Source organism: Pelmatolapia mariae, linkage group LG16_19 (assembly GCF_036321145.2).
Source record: "Pelmatolapia mariae isolate MD_Pm_ZW linkage group LG16_19, Pm_UMD_F_2, whole genome shotgun sequence".
Lineage (NCBI taxonomy): Eukaryota > Metazoa > Chordata > Actinopteri > Cichliformes > Cichlidae > Pelmatolapia > Pelmatolapia mariae.
The window spans coordinates 19,970,826-19,989,070 of record NC_086241.1 but is presented as its reverse complement, the minus strand read 5'-3'; the positions used below and the strand labels follow the sequence as shown (position 1 = coordinate 19,989,070).

At 38.3% G+C, this 18,245-nt stretch overlaps 2 protein-coding genes across 2 annotated transcripts; one reads left to right on the top strand and one right to left on the bottom strand.

Annotated features, from left to right (window-relative positions):
• Positions 1 to 592: 592 nt before the first annotated feature.
• Positions 593 to 5,124, bottom strand: si:ch211-214p13.9 (cell surface glycoprotein CD200 receptor 1-A). Its single transcript, XM_063499406.1, has 7 exons — positions 4,865 to 5,124; positions 3,764 to 3,811; positions 2,892 to 3,200; positions 1,724 to 1,990; positions 1,553 to 1,637; positions 1,415 to 1,457; positions 593 to 1,293 (listed from the first exon to the last, which is right to left on the bottom strand). Exons 1-7 carry the CDS (start codon positions 4,929 to 4,931, stop codon positions 1,225 to 1,227), a joined length of 888 nt encoding a protein of 295 aa, XP_063355476.1. The 5' UTR covers positions 4,932 to 5,124; the 3' UTR covers positions 593 to 1,224.
• A 3,515-nt stretch (positions 5,125 to 8,639) lies between these two features.
• Positions 8,640 to 16,627, top strand: cfap91 (cilia and flagella associated protein 91). The gene is made up of 17 exons (XM_063497552.1): positions 8,640 to 8,727; positions 8,838 to 8,914; positions 9,184 to 9,332; positions 9,499 to 9,579; positions 9,718 to 9,774; positions 9,862 to 10,031; positions 13,369 to 13,546; positions 13,762 to 13,919; positions 14,018 to 14,179; positions 14,289 to 14,422; positions 14,891 to 15,004; positions 15,086 to 15,157; positions 15,249 to 15,395; positions 15,480 to 15,701; positions 15,928 to 16,076; positions 16,160 to 16,251; positions 16,422 to 16,627. Exons 1-17 carry the CDS (start codon positions 8,640 to 8,642, stop codon positions 16,625 to 16,627), a joined length of 2,256 nt encoding a protein of 751 aa, XP_063353622.1.
• Positions 16,628 to 18,245: the final 1,618 nt, after the last annotated feature.

Genomic DNA, 18,245 nt, shown 5'->3' with positions numbered 1-18,245 from the left:
ATGCAGAAATGTGCCATCAGGTTTTCAACCACCATGCAAAAGCATTTGGAATGAGGCTGAATGGGAACAGCTTCATTTTTCAGAATGACAATGATCCCAAACGCACTGCCAATGGAAAACAGTCGTGGCTTGGCCTCGCCAGAGCCTGGACCTCAACAATATTGATGCAGTGTGGGATCATCTTGAAAGAGAACAGGCAGCCAACAACTACTCCCAAAGACCAAATAATGGCTTTCAAACTCGGAGGAATAGATTGACTTCTATCACTGAAATTATTCAGACGCCTTGCATCATTTAATCCTGTAGCAACATTAATTCTATTATTCACCAGTAGAGGGCAGAATAATTCCTTTTTCTAGTTTCTTTTCTCGGAACTGCATTAGTCACTGTTACTGTACTGAGGTGAATCTTTATACAGTCACTATGAAAAGGTGACAATTAGTATTGATTGTATTTTTAGTGCGTGCCCTCAAACAGTGAAAAAGTCACCTTGGCAGATATCACTGTTAAAATGTTGAGAACAACTGTTTTGACTCTTTTTGGTGTATCTTGCTGAGTTGCTCTGATGCAGCATTACTAATGTTGTTCCTAAGTCTGAAGAATGTAGCTAAAATGAAGTCAGCATTTATACATGTACTTTAATACAAAGAATCATATCATCTCACATCAATACATAACATAAATACTTCACATGGCATTGTCCACATTACCTTGAGACAGCTGTGTGATTAAAATGCATGTTTTCGTTGCTTGGTGCTTGTACTGTAGCCACTCCAGCATGATTCTATGTAAGAAATGATTATCTATTTAACTGTTAATGTATAAATAAGTGTATTTGTACATAATTCTAGCCAATATATTTCATCAGCATTATCAAAAGTCTGTAGTTCTGTAGTCTTACATGCTGCATGTAGCTCAAGAGCCTCCTCATTTCAGCAGTTCAGTGCATTTTTTAGTTAATGTTCTCCTTGAGACCCACACAAAGTGGTGGGCAGACATCAGGTACATCCCCCGTTCCATTAGTTAAGTGTTTATTAGGATACATTTAAAGTGAGAAACTTTCCTCTTTCAGAGAAAATCTTTGATCTTTCCCTCTCTTTACTATTTCACCCTTTCTCAGTTTCACAGCCCTCAGTTTCTCACAAAGACTTGTTGCATTTAGGCTGTGATGCATGTGCACAGTCTTTTTTCTTTTTCTTTTGTCATTGTGAACATATCTGCAGATCAGTTATAGATAGAGTTCACACGTTGAACATAGCTAGCATAGGGCTCCACTTCCTCCACATCCTCTATCTACAAAAAGAAAGAAGAAAAAAAGAAAAGACAAAAGAGATAGAACAGAGGGCGGTGTCTTTAACAAAACATGACAAAGTGCAGACAACCAGAACTATAAAATACAGGCAGTTTTACCTACCGGTGGGGATTTGGAGGAGGAGGTATCTGACTGTTGGTGTTGCCTGGCAAAAGTTACATAAACATGTTCAGTAACCTGGACACTCTCTGAACACAAGTTATTATTTTGATTCAATTTCTGTTAAATTAAACCTGTTACCTCAGCTTCATGACCACAAAAAATAAGACTCCCGCTAAAAATGCAATTATTATCCCAGCTATGAGTGCATACAGCCAGAGAGAAACTGTAGGGAGACAAATGAAATGTTTGTTAATATTTTAAATGCGCATGGTCATGTAACTTTTGTGCCTCAGTTTGTAGAAGCCTGACCTTTGACTTTTTGAAATTCTGGAAACAGAATCTCAGTCAAGTTCTGGTGACTGATGATGCAGCTCAGGTTTTTTGGATCCATGCCTTCAGGAAGCTCCAGACGACTTACTACTGTAAAACGTCCATTTTTCCCAGGCAGTTGTTCCACAGAAGAATTTCGTGCATGACTCCAGCTGATGTTGGCTGCAGGATTTCCATTTTCAGCTATACATACTGCTACCGTTGTGTTGTCTTTGTGCTCTAACCAGGCTTTCATTACAGGAGTAACTAAATCAGGAGAGACAAAAAAAGAAACAACAACAAAAACAAAACATTTAAGCTTGCTTTAAGTTTAACCACATCACAAAATGGGATTTGCATGGCCTGGTGTGCTCTATTTTCATTTTTGTTTGTTTTTCTTTTTCAAATTAAATATCTAAACATGCTAAAGGAAGAATGTTAACAATGAAGTCAATGATCCATCTGGAGCAGAGTTCTCAAAGATGAGGCCTGTGAGCCAGAATCGGACGAGCAAATACAAATGTTCATTCAAGTGTATTTTCATTCAATGCATTTTACAGTTTTTACTACTGATAAGGGACCTCCTCTATTGTATTTCATACTACGCCAAAGTAATTAAGTGACAAGTAAACAATGAAAATTAAAAAGCAGAAAATCTACTACAGAAAGTTCTGTTTTTTACAATTGGTACATGGGTGGAGTTGGGCTCTTTCTGTAATTTTAGACATGCTGACGGATGTCTTTTATCTGCTGCAGCAGCATTTGAATGTATCATGACATGCTGCTGAAACCCCACTTCTGTTTCTTAGATTAAATGGGATTAAACGTGTACTTAAAATTTTTTACACTGACAGAAAGAGGAATTTTCCTGGTTCAGATGACTTCAGATCAAAGTGGGCTGCATGTTTACTGCGATGTTAAATGAGCTTAACATCCCAGCTCTAGAGGAAGAGGGGTGTGTTTGTGTCTAGAAAAGCAAATTGGATTAAGGTTTTTAAAATGTGTCATTTAAAAGACTTTGCAGAGCAACACAAATGCATATCCATTTTACTCCCTTATGAGGTATAAGCTGAATGGTAGAAGGCTGATACTTCAACTGTTTACATTCGTATATATCAGTGGAGGTACCATAAGTGGTATGTGACTAATGTGACAAGAGAAGTCTTACCTATGATATTCACGTAGATTTTACAATTAGTAGCTCCTCCTCTGTAAGCAAACTCACACGTGTAGATCCCCACATCATTTTTTGAGAACTTTGGGATGTGTAGATATGGCTGAGCACTGGATGTGTTTCGGAGTGACTTTCCATCATTGCAGGTGTCTGTGTTTTGACCGTCGCTGTTAAATTTGATCGTGCAAGGGTCTTTGTTAATCAATTCTATGGTCCAGATAACATAAAATGTCTCATTCCACATCTTATCACTGCACGTCAGATTAACATCTCTCCCATTATTGAAAATTGCATCTCTGCGTTCTGAAAAAAAAGGAAGTGTGAATGCATCTTACATATTGTTCAAATAAATTTCTTTGTGTTTTTTTCTTTCACAATACAACAGGTGTGCTAGTATACAAAGAAAAAATGCAAAGTATTTAACAAATATGTTTACTCAAAGCTTTAAACACTATAAAATAAATTGTAACATTGTTTATTTTTTTGTAATAATTCATGAGATTTGTCCAATTAGCAGTCCAAAAGAAAATTATTTTATATATTACTACAAAAAAATTTACGAAAAAAGAAAATGAAAAAAAAAAAAAGAGGAAAAGGGGGTCTAGAAAACAAAAAGGAGTAAAGAATCAGCTTGATAAATAAAGCCTTTCTTTTTCTTTTTTTAAAGTATTGAAGTGCTTTAAAGCACTATTTCTTTCACTTTAATGCATTTCAAGTAAAGAAAAGTGTGCAATGGTTGAAACACAATAAGCAGTAGAAAAGGAGTTAAACATAATGTACTGACATTTTCTAGTCACACTTTCTAACTTAATATTATACTCATAGTGAACAGAAGCAGTATAGAAACACAGGGGAAAGACTGTTACCATTGATAGGAGGAAAAGTGGTGTTCACAGAGGGGCTTTCAGTAGTTCCTGAGCGAGACGAAGGTGAATTAAGGAAAAAGTTAGTAGAATGTTTCAGTAATTAAGTAGCAACAAAATATTCATTCTGAAGTGCTCAGTCAGCAGAGCAGCAGTGATGGTCGTCTGTTAATTGAAGTTGAATTGGTTAAGATGTAACATGAATTAAATGGCCATGCAGGAGAGTTAAACAACAAAGAGCTGTGAGACAAACTTCACTTTTTTAAGCTTTTGAAAAAACAAACAAACATGACAGTCACCGAATGTGGGGCGATAAAATGTCACAGTTAAAGTTCAGCTCCTTATAAAGCCGACAAAGGTTAATCACAATCTTCCACGTTACCCAGAAGCTAGAGACACAGTCGGTATTTCATATAAGTGAAACGGAAAATTCAAGGTGGATGTTTTCAGTGAGTTGTTTACATCTGACAGGTGTAAAACCAAGACCACGCAGAAAGTGAGTGAACAAAACCACAACTCTAAAACAGAGACCCCCTTACAATGCAGAAAGAGCTGCATCATAGTGTTACCCAGATGCGAAATCAAGATTTCCACTGCAGCTACATGGTAGTACCAGGCAGTTTGATCATTCAGAAAAGACGGGGCTGACTTCTGTTACGGAACACTTTTTCCCCCTGCCAGTTTCTGCTCTGGCCCACTTTCATGCATAGTCTTTCCACACACTGTCTATGCTGTGAATCAGAGTACAACCATTTCACTGAAATCTCAGGAGGCCCACAACCACTTACAGTTTACAACTCACCCACTTCATAGTAATGAGCCACAAATTTAACACTAATTACCTCTGTTATTATGCATGCTACACATATTTGACACTAAAATACATTCGCAGAGTATAATGACACAAAAAAGGTAAAAAAAATACATTCTCAAGGTTTAAAAATGTCTCTATTAAATCACTTGTGTCGTAAACCACATGACATATAATGACAAATGGAGTTTGTCATTATGTATTACATTTGTGAAGGTTGTGCACTCTTAAGAAAATGTAAGTAGTGAAAGCCCAAAAAACAAATGCAAGAAAAATGAGTTAACATGTCAAACCTGATTCCACGCTCCGTGTTTCAGACAAGAACAGGATCAAGACATAAATCCACATAGTCTCTCTCATCGCTGCGTGTCTTCGAGTGCTCCTCTGTAAACTTGCTGCTCACACCGTAAAACCTCAAGTATGGCCTGACATAAACCGTCAGTGCTAGACTCTCTAAAGTAACATCAAACCAAGATGCATTTTCTTTCTCCTCCGTTATCTTGCCATTTCATTTCCTTACTATTCCCAACAAGCTCTGGATTTAAGTGAAGCATGTCCTCCAACAAAGACTTCAGACAAACCTGAAGTCCTTTGTGACACAGTAATATATACATAGTGTGACTAACAAATCCCTCCCTTCTTCTTTCTCATCCCCTCTCTCCAAACCGCTTTCCACTGAGACATCTTGCCTTTTTCTCCCACACAGGATGACGTTTGATAAGTCAAGACACCCATTTCCTCTCTTGCCAGACACATAGCTGTGCTCTCTAAAGTAGTATGTAGTAAAGTAGTGTGTGTGAACACACAAATAAAAAATAGTTGTATGGATGCTACAAAGAGCAACGTTATGAAATTCTTTCAACAGTCGTCTCCACATTCATAGTCACAGGTGATGATTCATCACGAGCTTACTGGTACTTTGTATGGTACACTCACATTTATCCTTTCTTGTGACATAAATGAAGCATTCTATGTATTTCTGCTTAGTTCAGCTTAGTTTAATCAGTATTTCGAAAGATTTGATGAGAGAAATGATTTCTGCTGAGTAGGGCAAATGTTAGTCTTGCTGTGGTCTCATATTTGCTGGTGTAAGAACATTTTGCTGTATAAGACTCATGCTATGCATGCTTGCCTACATGCAGCGTTAATGTGGGTGCAGGTGTTATTACTGACTCCATCTCCAGTTTGCACATTGCACACATTAACTGAAAACAAATGGTGCAATCATTCTGCTTGTATGCGGTTATGGTCTCCAAGCCGTATGCGGAGTTTGTGGTTCACAAATACATCTTGCAATGAGAAATCTTGATATTAGCTGTCCCATATAAGTTCAGATAGGGCAGATGAGCAACGATAGCTCGGCTTATCCTTTTCTTGTGGGTATTCTAAGTGTGACAAACTGTGAAATCTGTGAAACAAAAGCTAAAAACTGTGAATAAAATGTCCAAGTATAAACTCATACATTGCATACCTTAACCAGCCAGAGTTTGATTCATCCTTTCCTAATTTCATCTAGGGCTGGGACCTTGAAAACAGAGGGGTATTTAAATCAACAACTGCCGTTCTCCTTTTTCTTGGATCTAATATTAGACCGTGTTTATTTCATGTATAGACTGAAATTCAGCTGACTATGAGTTGGCACACACGGGACAAGGAACTAGTTCTTCCACAAAATTGCAAATCCTTCAGCTGTAAACTATTGTTGCTTTGGTCAGCAGTATTGCACACATATCCCAAAAAAGGAGAGAAAAAAAACAACAAGAGCTCACGTTTTGGGCTTTAACGATAAGAAGCACAGACTGTGCATGTGTCTATGCATGCATGCACACACTGCTTCCCTTTGATAAGTGACTTCCTGTTGATGTCAAAATCATGCTTTTTGGCTACCCAAAAATATAACTCGGAGGGTAAGAAAAAAACCAGAAGTTGTCAGACAATTTTGGTCTGCTCCACGTAATTCTTTTTGTTTTGTTTTTTTCTTCTTTTTTAGTTTTTTTTTATGAGGTTTGCGTTTAAGAAGTTTACATCAGTATAAGCAAAATTGCCTGGAAAGTTTAGGGGTTCAGAAGAAAATAACTTTATATATAATGTCACGCTGTGTCATCACTGAGAGCCTAAAGCCTTGTATCTACCCTAATAACGAAACCTCAGTGCAGCAACATGTACCACTTGCTTGTTGTGAAGACCCCCTTCCTTTTGTTTGGTCAGCTGAAAAGCTGTGGGTTGCTTTTATTACATTTTTCAGTTCAGTATGACACCAAGTAAAGCATTTTGAAACATTAGACTTAATAGAAGAGTACAGCATGCTGCTGATACCTCTGTGTTCACTGTATGGTCCAGTAAAATCCTCAGTGAAGGTCAGTGTGCTAGTGCCTCGATCATATTTAAAAAGAAAGGCAGATTCCAGTGTTTTTTATTTGTTTTTGTGTCCTTTTTACATTAAGCGAATCCTCTTGGTCGCTGACGAACAGTACGTGTGCTATCATACAGCTTTTTCGATTTGCTGTGACTGTGTAGTCATACAGAGAATTTTCATCAGCATGGAAATAATTTTCTGGTCATCCGGTATATGTAGATGGGGATCAGATCACTCTTGTTTTTCATTTTCTTGTGTGCTACTACTTCTTGCTACAAACACAGCTATTAAATCAGCTAAGTATTAACTATGTTGTTTATCTGACAGAACATAGAGGGTGTTTTTCTTTGGGTTTGTTTTAGCTATATTATTTCCACTTCTTGTAGGGTCACCTTTTTCAGTCTTCACACTGTCAGACAACTCCACCCTAGTCTAAATGGAAACTTTTATCATCTCTGACTCATATGTGAGGTCGTTTGTGCATGTAGATGTTAAAATGTCCTAAGTAACAAGCTGACACTTTACTTTTGAATTCTTGCATTTTTGCCGTTATGGAATAAAAACAGTTACATTTCATGACCAGTTATATTCTATATTCCTTTCACATTGATGTAACTCTGGTGCCATACATATATATTTTTCTCTATGTTGTAGATATATTTTGATTAGATTACTAGGCTTTTGTGGTGGTTACATTTTTAGGAACTACATTTTCACTCCTCCTTCCTTCTACTAATTCTTAAAGACTGCTGTCCTAAATTTTGCAGTTGTTGCTGTCTTACGTAGGTTTTTGTTTTTTGTTTTTTTTTTTTTAAATAAAAAGAGGTCAAATTCGTAACCTTTTATACCCTGCATTGTTTGTATATTGATGTACTGTTTGTGTATATGTATTTTTGCTTTATTGTATATTTTGATTATATTACTGCATTTTGTAGCATTTTTTTTACTTTGTTTCTTTCTTTTTAAAAAAATAAAATAAAATTATTAATGTGCACACTTACTTGGCATTAGTTGATAAAGTTGATTCTTAAAGACACCTATCCAAAATTTTAAGTCTTTGCTGTCTTACATGAACTGATACTAGGAAAAAAATCCCGACCTACTTAAGGAGTTTAACTTCTGTGATGTGCCCACGGCCTAAGGCATAAACATTTTAGCAGATACAGCAGATTTTGTATGTAGGTTATACTGCGGGTCATGTAGGTTGTGACTTTTGTGGTACTGTAGGCTGGTAAAAAGTACAAAAATTCATTGTAGCAATTTTGAAAGTTATTCAACTATCCTGCTAATTAAAATAATAATATAACCCTTCATTATTTATTATTGCTAGAGATGAAAAAGAAGAGGAAATAATTTCAACTAAGTGGGAGTTGAGGAATAAAAAACGATCACCGGTGGAAAGGTAGACCCTGAATCCTCTCCTAGATGAAATCACGAAGGAAGAAACGTCCTTTAAATCTTAAATGATGACATGTGGAGTTAAATTAATATTATATTATCACATTTTGATAAAAACCCAAAGAATGTTGCCCAAGAATTACTTCCAACTTCCACCCGGTGAGAGTAAACAGAAAGCTCGAGATTAATCCTCCCACTTCCGGACGGTCAGTTTATTGTCTCCATGACTACACTGTCAAAACGACGTCGTTGAAGCGGCCGTCCGCATGTAAAATTAGCTGTAAAATACTCAAATGTTTGACTAAATACAGAAAATGTGCGCATCTGTGACTCACACGTTTACCAAGAAGAATGATGCTGGTACAGCTGTTTTGCGTGAACGGGCTTATGATTACTTGTACGGTGAGTAAGCTTTAAACTAACTAGCACAGATAACGAACACAGCCAATGAGCACAGCTAATAGCTGAACTTAGCTGCCTCGGTTGCCATCACCTAAACTGTTCCTCCACAGATCCCGTTCACACACTGTCATCGGAGGCAGACCACACCAGGGCCAATTTCAAGGCCTTTGCATCCAGGTCTCGAATAGTAAGTCGTGTCTATATTTTTATTTCAAATGTATTACATTTGAAATAAAAGATAAGTTGATTTAAAATGCTGTCATTATTATATTATAGTTTATTTTCATTTTAATTTAAACCTGTAGTATACAGATCATTTATCTTGTATTGTAATAATGTATATTTTCTTCCACCTTTTGAATGTAATATACAGGAGGGCTTTTTTGTCTCTTTTGTTTAACTAAAAATTAAATGTGAAATGCACTCTTTAACATTGTTTCCGTCTTCTTCGCTCAGAGGAGAATACCAGAGTTTGCATCCATGTTTAGTGACAACCCACGCTATACTGTTAAACTAGACCCTGCAGTCCCGCAGCCGGCCTTTATTGATCTTCAGTGGCGAGGCCACACAGAACAGCGCAAAGAGGCCCTGCAGCAGCTGGCTGGGTAACACAACATGCACATGAAGCCTTAGTTACTCAGTTGCTTCATTTTAAGATGTAGTCTTTCTCTCATTACAGACAAAATAAATAAATTAATTTTTTAATGACTTTATTATATATTATAAATGATAAAATATGTATATATTACATCTTGATTATCTTCTTGACAGGATTTCTCCAAATGCTCAAACATGGCTGAAAAGCAAGGAGTGCCGTGTAACTGGAGCGGATTACTGCAAATACTTTAAACGGTTTGACTAGCCAGTCGAGAATCTGATTGTTTGTTCTGTTTTTCCTAACACAACAAACTAAAGATAACTGCCATACTGCCCCACTTATGTAGATGTCAATATAGTCTATGACATAGTATTTCACTTTGTTCCCTTTAGCCCTCTCATTCCCTTTGGGCAGCAGATACCTCCTAGTGTGATTTATGCTTTGCCGAGGTGAGGTTCTTTGCATTACTTTGTTGTGCAGCTGTTTCTGCTGTGCCATTTTTTCTGGAAGTATGTCTGTTTTTTATGTCACCTTAGAGAACACTTTATAACGTCTGATGCTGAGCAACAACCCACCCACGTCACTGTTGGGGTCCAGACAGACTACAGGGAAAGCGAAACACAGACAGACCCGTACAGCCCCGAGTATGTGATTCAGCCCGGGACTACTCCCTCAGAGCTCCTGCAGATGGCAGCTTTGACTTGGGGTATAGGCATGTTTATTGTGTTCTTTACCTGTTATATGAACCGTGATGGTACACTCATAAGCAACTTTATTAGGTCTTGGCAGTATAATTATCTTGCTCTCTTCTCTTCATCCTATTCTATTTTTTTTACTTGCTAAACATAATTTATAATGCATCTGTGCTGGCTAACCTGTGCATAAGAAACTCACTGAAAAACAAATTGTTGCAAAAACAAATAGATAACATCAACAGGTTCATCATCCACAAGTCGCAGTTAGTACAGGAGGAAAGTACAAGTAAAATACATACAACCCACGCTGATCTTGAGTGGGAGGGATGACTGAAACTCCACTTTCTATCAGTGTAAATACGTTTAACTACACATTTAATCACTGAGATATCTTAATATAAGATGAAGAAGTTCAATTTCAACAGCATGTCTCAGTTTTTCTAAATGATGAATGTGGAAATTACAGAAAGAAAAATTCTGGAAGCTCACTACCCACACTGCCCTGTATGTATAAAACAAGATAAAGATTTTGTTCTATTTTTTAACTAAAATTTATATAGTGGACAGTAAAAAAAAGAAACTTTTCTGTTATTTAATTGTTAATCTGATTGATTACTTGGTTACTTGATCACTTGGTTACTTGAATACTTAGGTGTAGTATAAATGGCTGTGAGGGAGGTATTTATCAGCAGGAAAAGCTCTAAAACGTGAATGAAAATACCCTTAAAAGTCCCAAAATTGATGCACTCCTTCATTTTTTCCAAAGCGGGCTGGATTGGATCTTTGCCAGGCCAATATCGGCCCCCGGGCCTTATATTTGGCACCCCTATCATAAGGCAAATGCATAAATAAAGTTGAGCTTTGCTTCACAAGATAGAACCATGGCTTAAACATATTAGTGGAACCTATTGCAGTCTGTCTGCTTTACCATAACACTGCTAACATTTGTCACTGCACAATTGATCAATATGCCTATAAGTGACTATATCATATTTTAAAACTGAGAAATTTTATTTTCTTGGTTCTCAAGCTTGTGCCTTGGGTCCAGAGTGCCTTTTATCCCCACAAATTCCCCCGACAAATGTAATTGGTGCAGTTTGTTTGTCCGTCTGCTGTAAATGTTTGTTATCACGCTAGCATCCACAGTATATCACTGCTAGTGCCCAAGGTCAAAGCTGAGCTTGGAAAAAAATTAAAGAAGCTGTATCTAGTAATATATCATGTAAAAGGGTTTGGAGAGAACGTTACAATGCACTTCTTGTTTTTTCAATACGATGCCCTACGACATCACAACTAGTTTCACAAGATCTCACACTGCATGAATATATCTTAAATCTTAAGACAATTCTGCTCCAATCATATGGGTAAAGATAATAAAATACACAAGTTTTGCATATAATACTTCAAGGTCAAAGGTCAGGGTCACATAAATTAGGAAAAACTTTAGTTTTCATCAAGTCATCTCCAAACTTTAAAACAATATATTCTTCATTGGGGGTCATAAACATGCTCTTTAAAACATTATTTTTTCATTGCATTATATGACTTCACAATGTCACAAAAAGATGAACGTCCTACACTAGATTTCCATGTTAACAATGTTGACATCGGCATAAAATATCAGTGTTAGTATAGCCCTTGCCATGTGGGGGACGTTGCTCTCTCTGAATCCTCTTATTCTTAAATTGTTGCTCGCACTGTTTTTATAACCCATCATGTTACTGATTAGCTCAGTTGTGTGATGGTACTAAAGGGATTTTTTTAATAATTGAAATCCTTTTTAAGTGTGTTAGTTGTCGCAGCTACTTTAAAATATTTTTTCTAGTATAAAGTTATAAAGTAAGATACTTTTTTTAAGTATGAAGTGTCTCAGTGTCAATGCTTGATATTTTATCTTTTACTACACTTAGCACAAATAGTACAAGTAGTCTGGTTGATTATTTCTTAGTTGTGGCAATGCTTCATGGCAATAAGTCTTACACAGTTAAGACTTATTGTTTATTTCCCCTTAAATGTTGCCACATTTGTAAGGAAAATGGATTTCTAGGTTAAGTAGCAGATTTGACTATGTGGGTTGCTCGCTTGAAAAACTTTCCAAATTGACTCTGCCAATGGCGAGCAGCTTATTCTGCTACTGACTCAGTAGCACATGGAAGAACGTGTCTGTGTAGGTTCTCAGGTCATGGTAGTCCAACGAGCTTGAAAGAAAGCGACTAGACATCTTTCATGAAGACGTTTCACCTCTCATCCAAGAGGATTCTTCAAGAGGTTTCGTATTGTGTCACTTTGTACTTCCCTCACAATTTCCCATCGTCACCCTCTCCCCTCCGCTGCACCCCTGCACTGTTCTGTTTTTAATGGCCCCCATATGGCCACCCTTATGAAAAAATTCTTGAGGTGCCCCTGGTCACAGGTACTGAAAACCTAGTGGGGATTGTCCCTTAAGAGCATAATGTGTGTCATCACATGAGCCCGAGGTGTGATAAAAGGCATGGGTTGTTACCCCCAGAGGTTTCCGATGAAAACACCGAACTTGTCTCACCCTATCATGTGACCTATTGAGGTCAGCTGACGCAATATATGAGTGGGGGTTGAGGCGTCTGGGAAGCCACTCCCTATGTTCAATGATGGTCGTTCACAGTAGATGGCCTCTTTTACTCCTCTTTCAAACAATCTATGTTCTCAGTCCAAAATGTAAGCATTGGCATCCTTGAAAGAGTGACCTTTAACTTTTAGGTGCAGATGTACAGCCGAGTGTTGTCCTTTCGAGGTGGCTCTTCTATGTTGTTTCTTGCTTTTATTTATTGAGTAGCCTCCTAAGAACCACTTTAACTTTTTTTGTCATTTCCTGCATCTTTGGCACTAGAAGAGGCCGCCCAAACACATGAGATATCATTGGAAAGACCAGGATGTCCTCTACTGAGCACACGAGGACTTTGTAGGGTAGCTCAAATTAGTCAAAAGACAGAGACCACAAACAAATGTCGTGACAGAGAACATAAATGAATAGGGTGGGTCTCAGGAGGCTAGAGGTGCAACTATTCCTCGCTGCATTGCACAGCATACACTTTATTGCTTAGCTTGTGTTTACGAGTTTTGTCCTTGGGATGAACCAGTTTTTGTCTGAGGGTGTGTCTGGGTTTGCAGTTCACTGGGATGTCATGCTTGGAGAAGATTCTTCTTTGTTACAAAAAATGCAAATTTTCCTTACTTTTGCATCAAGTTTATTTTTAGGCTTTTAATGATTTTCAGATGATTGCAATCTGTATATATTTACATTTTAAGCCGTGTTGCTTTTTTGTGACAGGGTTGCATAATTAGTTTTTTTTCTGAATGAAAATTCCTCAGGTCACGGTCTTCCTGCAGGCCTTGCAGAAGTGGAAATGATACAGCGAGCCCGTGCCAAGCGAGCTTGGGAGGCCAGTCTTCCTCCACTGAGTGACCTGAGCCAGCTCGACAAGAGGAGGCGTTTAATGGAAGAGATGGAGGCCAAAGAGTGGGCTTTCAGAGAAGGAGAAATCGAGAAGTGAGTGATAGTGCACCTGAAATGCTAATCTAACTGGAAAACACACTAATAGGGATGCAACCTACTGCTTAAAGTGATGGTGATGCACTGTTTGGCACAGATTTAAACTTCATCATGTATTGATTGCTTCACACCTTCATTGTTTCAGTTCACTCCTGTCACTCTGATAAGGAGCAGATGTGTTTTGTGTTTTTATCGTACATTTTCTCTGCTAGGTTGCAAGAGGCTCGTTTAGAGGTGCTAAAGGACCTTCTGAGGCAGAGAGATGAGGCTCAGAAAGATGTCACAAATGACAGACTGAACCAGACATATTCCAAGCACCAGGAAGACAGGGAGACCAAGCTAAACAAAATACACGCTGACTACAACAGGTGTAAGACGTCCACCCCTCTAATGTTAAGTATATTATTTAATATCTGGTCTCACTCCTTGGCAACTGCCTCTGTTTTTTTTTCTTATTTTTGTCTGCAGCACTGAGAAAATTAGAAGCTAAGAGGAAAAATGTGGAGGGGAAGCTAGAGCGGTGTGTCATAGCTTCTCAGACATATGTCCCCAGGATCCGAATTGGCATTTTTCCCAACAGGAACATCAACAGCATGCTGTCAACAAGACGCTACTTAGACACATATGAAGGTTTGAATCTGAATGCTGTTGCAGAAGTAAAAGTTTTGTATGTAATTTCCAGTATAACACAGAGATAATTTCATAAATTCATTGTTAAGATCATTTTTAACTCTGTTAGGTTTAGAAGAACTAGAGGTGCAACTCAGTGCTTCAGTACTGAAGTCAAAGAGAGAAAGAACAAAACCCAAAGTCTCCGAGGATGTGATGAAGCCTCCTGAGAGCAGAGCTGTGCAGTTGCTGAATAAATACAAGGTAAGGCAGAACAGAAAATATAGATGTTCATTAAAGTGGATCTACGTTGCTCAGGTCCAATGCAATATTTATTACTACTGGAGTAGTTTTGCATAATTGACAGTTTAAAATAACTCTTACTTATCATAAGCTGGGCTCTGGCGATTCACCCACTGAAACAAGCTTAAGTCAACACTCCTGATTGGCTATCTCATGCAGACACAAGGTTTGAACTGCAGGTCAATGGTGCTTCTGTGCACCTGTTATGACCACAGTAAAGATATCTGCTCTCATTAACATCAGACAGAGCCAAGAGCAGAAGAAATTGTGAGAAACCACACCTTTATAGGAATCTGAAGCCTGAGCTTTTCATGTATATACAGCGACCTCATTATTTGACATTTTAGCCATTTTGTTTGATGCAAGATCCACTTGAAGTATATCTTTGAAGCTTTAGATACATACATACTGGCACTTCTGGCTCCACAGAATCTGAAGCAGAAGCAGGACAACCACGCATCTTTGAGGACTTTACGTTTTCTTCTCAGAAAGGAGACACCTGTTCCTCATCCTGTCACTCCCACAGTGGAAACACCACCTGAGGTCAGTTAATTATTCTGACTGTTACTGAGACTTCCTTTGTAAATATTACATTTATTGTATTAATATTTCTCCATTTTTTAGGGGGAAGAAGAGAAAGAACTTGCTGTAATCTTCTTGCAGAAACTATTGCGAGGACGAAGGATCCAGTATGAGGTCCACCTGTGTTTCATTCCTACATAAATGTTTCAGTCTTGCTCAGTTTTTGAGCACTTATCTTTTCACTTTTATCTCCGCTGTTCTAAAGATGTTTAAGGGCAAGGAGAAACATCAGGATCTCATCCGGGAACTGAGGACTATCCATGCCCTGAAGAGGGAAGAGCAGGAGCTACAGAAGGCTGACAAAGAGCACGTCATGATGCTGAATAAACAAAGAGACAAACGCAGACTTGAGGTGAAACACACAGACCTGACCATGCGGACAAAAATGTACTAAATCCAAACAACCTTTATATACCCGTTCTCTCCATCTTTTCAGATTTTTCAACAGGAAGCGCATCAAGCCGGAGTAGTAGGGGCAGAACTAGAACAAGTGTTTGACACATTGTCCAAGGAGCTGATTCGTCTCCAGGACGAGCGAAGGATCCACGCCTTTACACTGCTGGCTGAGAGAGACCGTCGAATGCGAGAGGCCGAGGAGAGTGGGAGGAGGCAGGTAGAGGAGCGAAGACGCAAAGAGGAAGACGAGATCTTCAGACAAGTATGTGCACATGTCAATGTTCTGTTGTAAGTGGGTAACAGAGATCAGAAACGAGGAGGTGACAAAGCATTTGCAGTCAGAGCACCAACTCTTTGGAACAAGCTGAGTCAGTGAGCTCTAAATCGCTTCTTAAAACATACTTTCCTATTTTTTTGTCAATTATTGTACTTATTATTACCATTTTAAGGTGTGTGAGTTTGTGTGTGCTCTTCACTTCTTGTCACAGGTGGTGCAGGTACATCAGCAGACTGTGGACATGTATTTAGAAGACATCATCTTGGGGACCATTGAGCACATAGCCGACCAGCAGGCGCGGGAGGAGATCCACAAGAGGGCAAAGGAGGTCAACGACATCGCTTATGCCGTTGAGGAAAGGTAACAAGCACCTTCGAATATCTGTCGCTGCTTGGTGTTGAGGAATTGTAACCCTAACAAACATCGCTTTTGTGTGCGAGTAGCCGGGATAATCTTCAGTCAGAGGAGATTGTGTCAGAGCTGGTGTACAGCTTCCTTATCCCGGAGGTAGAGAAGATCGGTGTCAGGGAAAGAGGTTTGTAGCAAGAATTAGAAACACACGAAAATGCATTAAATGACTTAGTAGTAAAAGATAAATGCCCATTGTTTTTAAAATAGAAATTAAATTGACTTATTGGAGTGTTGATGGAGTGATTAAGTTAAAGGTAAATCCTTTCCTAATTTTTTCTGACCTTGCATTTTCAGTGCACCAGAAGCAGCATAGACACTTACAGGCAGCTCGGAACATCATTCAAGGGACTTCAAATGCTCCTGAGCTCCTGAACAGTACTCTGGAAGCGTCAAAATTTACCTGTCCTGGTATAAAAGCATCCTGTCAAGTCCTGGAAGAGACAATGAGCCAGCCGCTGCAGGGGAAGGAAGCAGAGCAGCACGATGCTCAAACTGAGTAAAAGAGAGGACTAGAATATTAAAAGTGTTCTGCATTGCAATCTATAATGTCTAAAAGTTGTTGTGATATTATTAAAGTGATGGTTTAATAATCATTCTGGGTTGTTTTTTATTGAAGCCATTTTATTAGTGTTACTTAATTATTTCATGTTTTGACACCTTGTCTGTCTGTCCAAGTAAAAGCAGCTCTTTCATGTCAGAGCTCGATGAGAGGCTTTTGTGAAAGGAAAGGGGGCACAGCATTGTAAAGATTAGCTAGGTCAGTGCTGGAGTTTCTCATATGCCCCTTACACTACACCTCTAAGCAGTAATTAATTTAATTTAATTTGACATGAAATGTTTGAAGAAGTCTTTCTGCTTTGACTCCACCACGTTTTGGGAACAAATGTTGTGTTTTATGCGATATATGATGTATTTGAACCCTTTGAAGCATAGGCATTAGGTAGGAATTAATTGCCAGAAATTACATATTTTATTTATTTATTTTGAAAAAGGAGATTATTGAACCTTGTGATGAATTAAAAAAATCTTTATTATTGTAGGTGTTTTAATTTATGTCATATTTGCTACATCTGTTTTTTAATTTATTTATATTTAGCTATGTATTTCTTTAAAATGCATTGTGCAATTTATGTAAGTTATGGAGGGGAAAATCACTCTGATGATGATGAAGCCTCAAAAACTAATTCAAACATGATAATCCAGGGTTAAGGTTAGTTGTTTTTTGTTTGTTTTTGATTGATTGGATTATTACAGATTAAGATACCCAGCAACACACAAGCAATTAAAATAATCGCAGCTCAACATTAAATGGTGCCATTTTCCATAATGACTTTTGGTACTTATTATATATTTTGATTTTACAACGTGCAGCATGAAGACTCTTAAACAGGATTATAACTTACATTAAAAGTTCATTTTTTTTCACGTTTCCACAATTATTTAACGAAAAATTATGTTTCATCACTTTTGCAAGAAAATCGTGTCCTTTTTTTTTCTGTGCTGATTCCATTTCCGATTAAATATTTGTATTCGTGTGCCACTCCATCCTGGAAACGCCCCTGCGTCCGTAATCCGCGTCTACGAAGTACGACATCTGTAGGCGGTTCTGGATTTTACTCCGCAGTTTCTTCGGCTGCAGCCGGTTGTAGTTGTGGCAAACAGCCCAGTATTAAACATTAAGCTGGTTGAAAGCTTGCACGACGAGGTGTTAACGATTCTCTCACCTGTTGGTCATGCTCACAATTCCCCCTGATTAAGCGAAGTGAGGCGGGCACCTGTGGACCACGCGCAGCTGTTTTGACATCTGGAATCATCAGGTGAGTGATTTGAATGATCCAAGCCAGACATTTAACCAGGTAAAGGAAGGAAAAGAGTTTACTTTATGACAACCTGAATGGGTCTGTGTAGACCTGTGCACACCTGTTAGACAGGTTAGGCTGCAGTTACAAACCTGCCTGCCTGCAGGGTGGGAGTAAAGTAGGAGCACTCCCAAACAAGCACTAATGTTTTACACGCTGCTTCAGTGGAGTGTGTGGAGTTGTGTATGCTTTAAAGAAGCACATTGAATTACATTAAAGTTGTGATTTCAGTCTGTCAGTAATTCGGAGGGATTTGAGT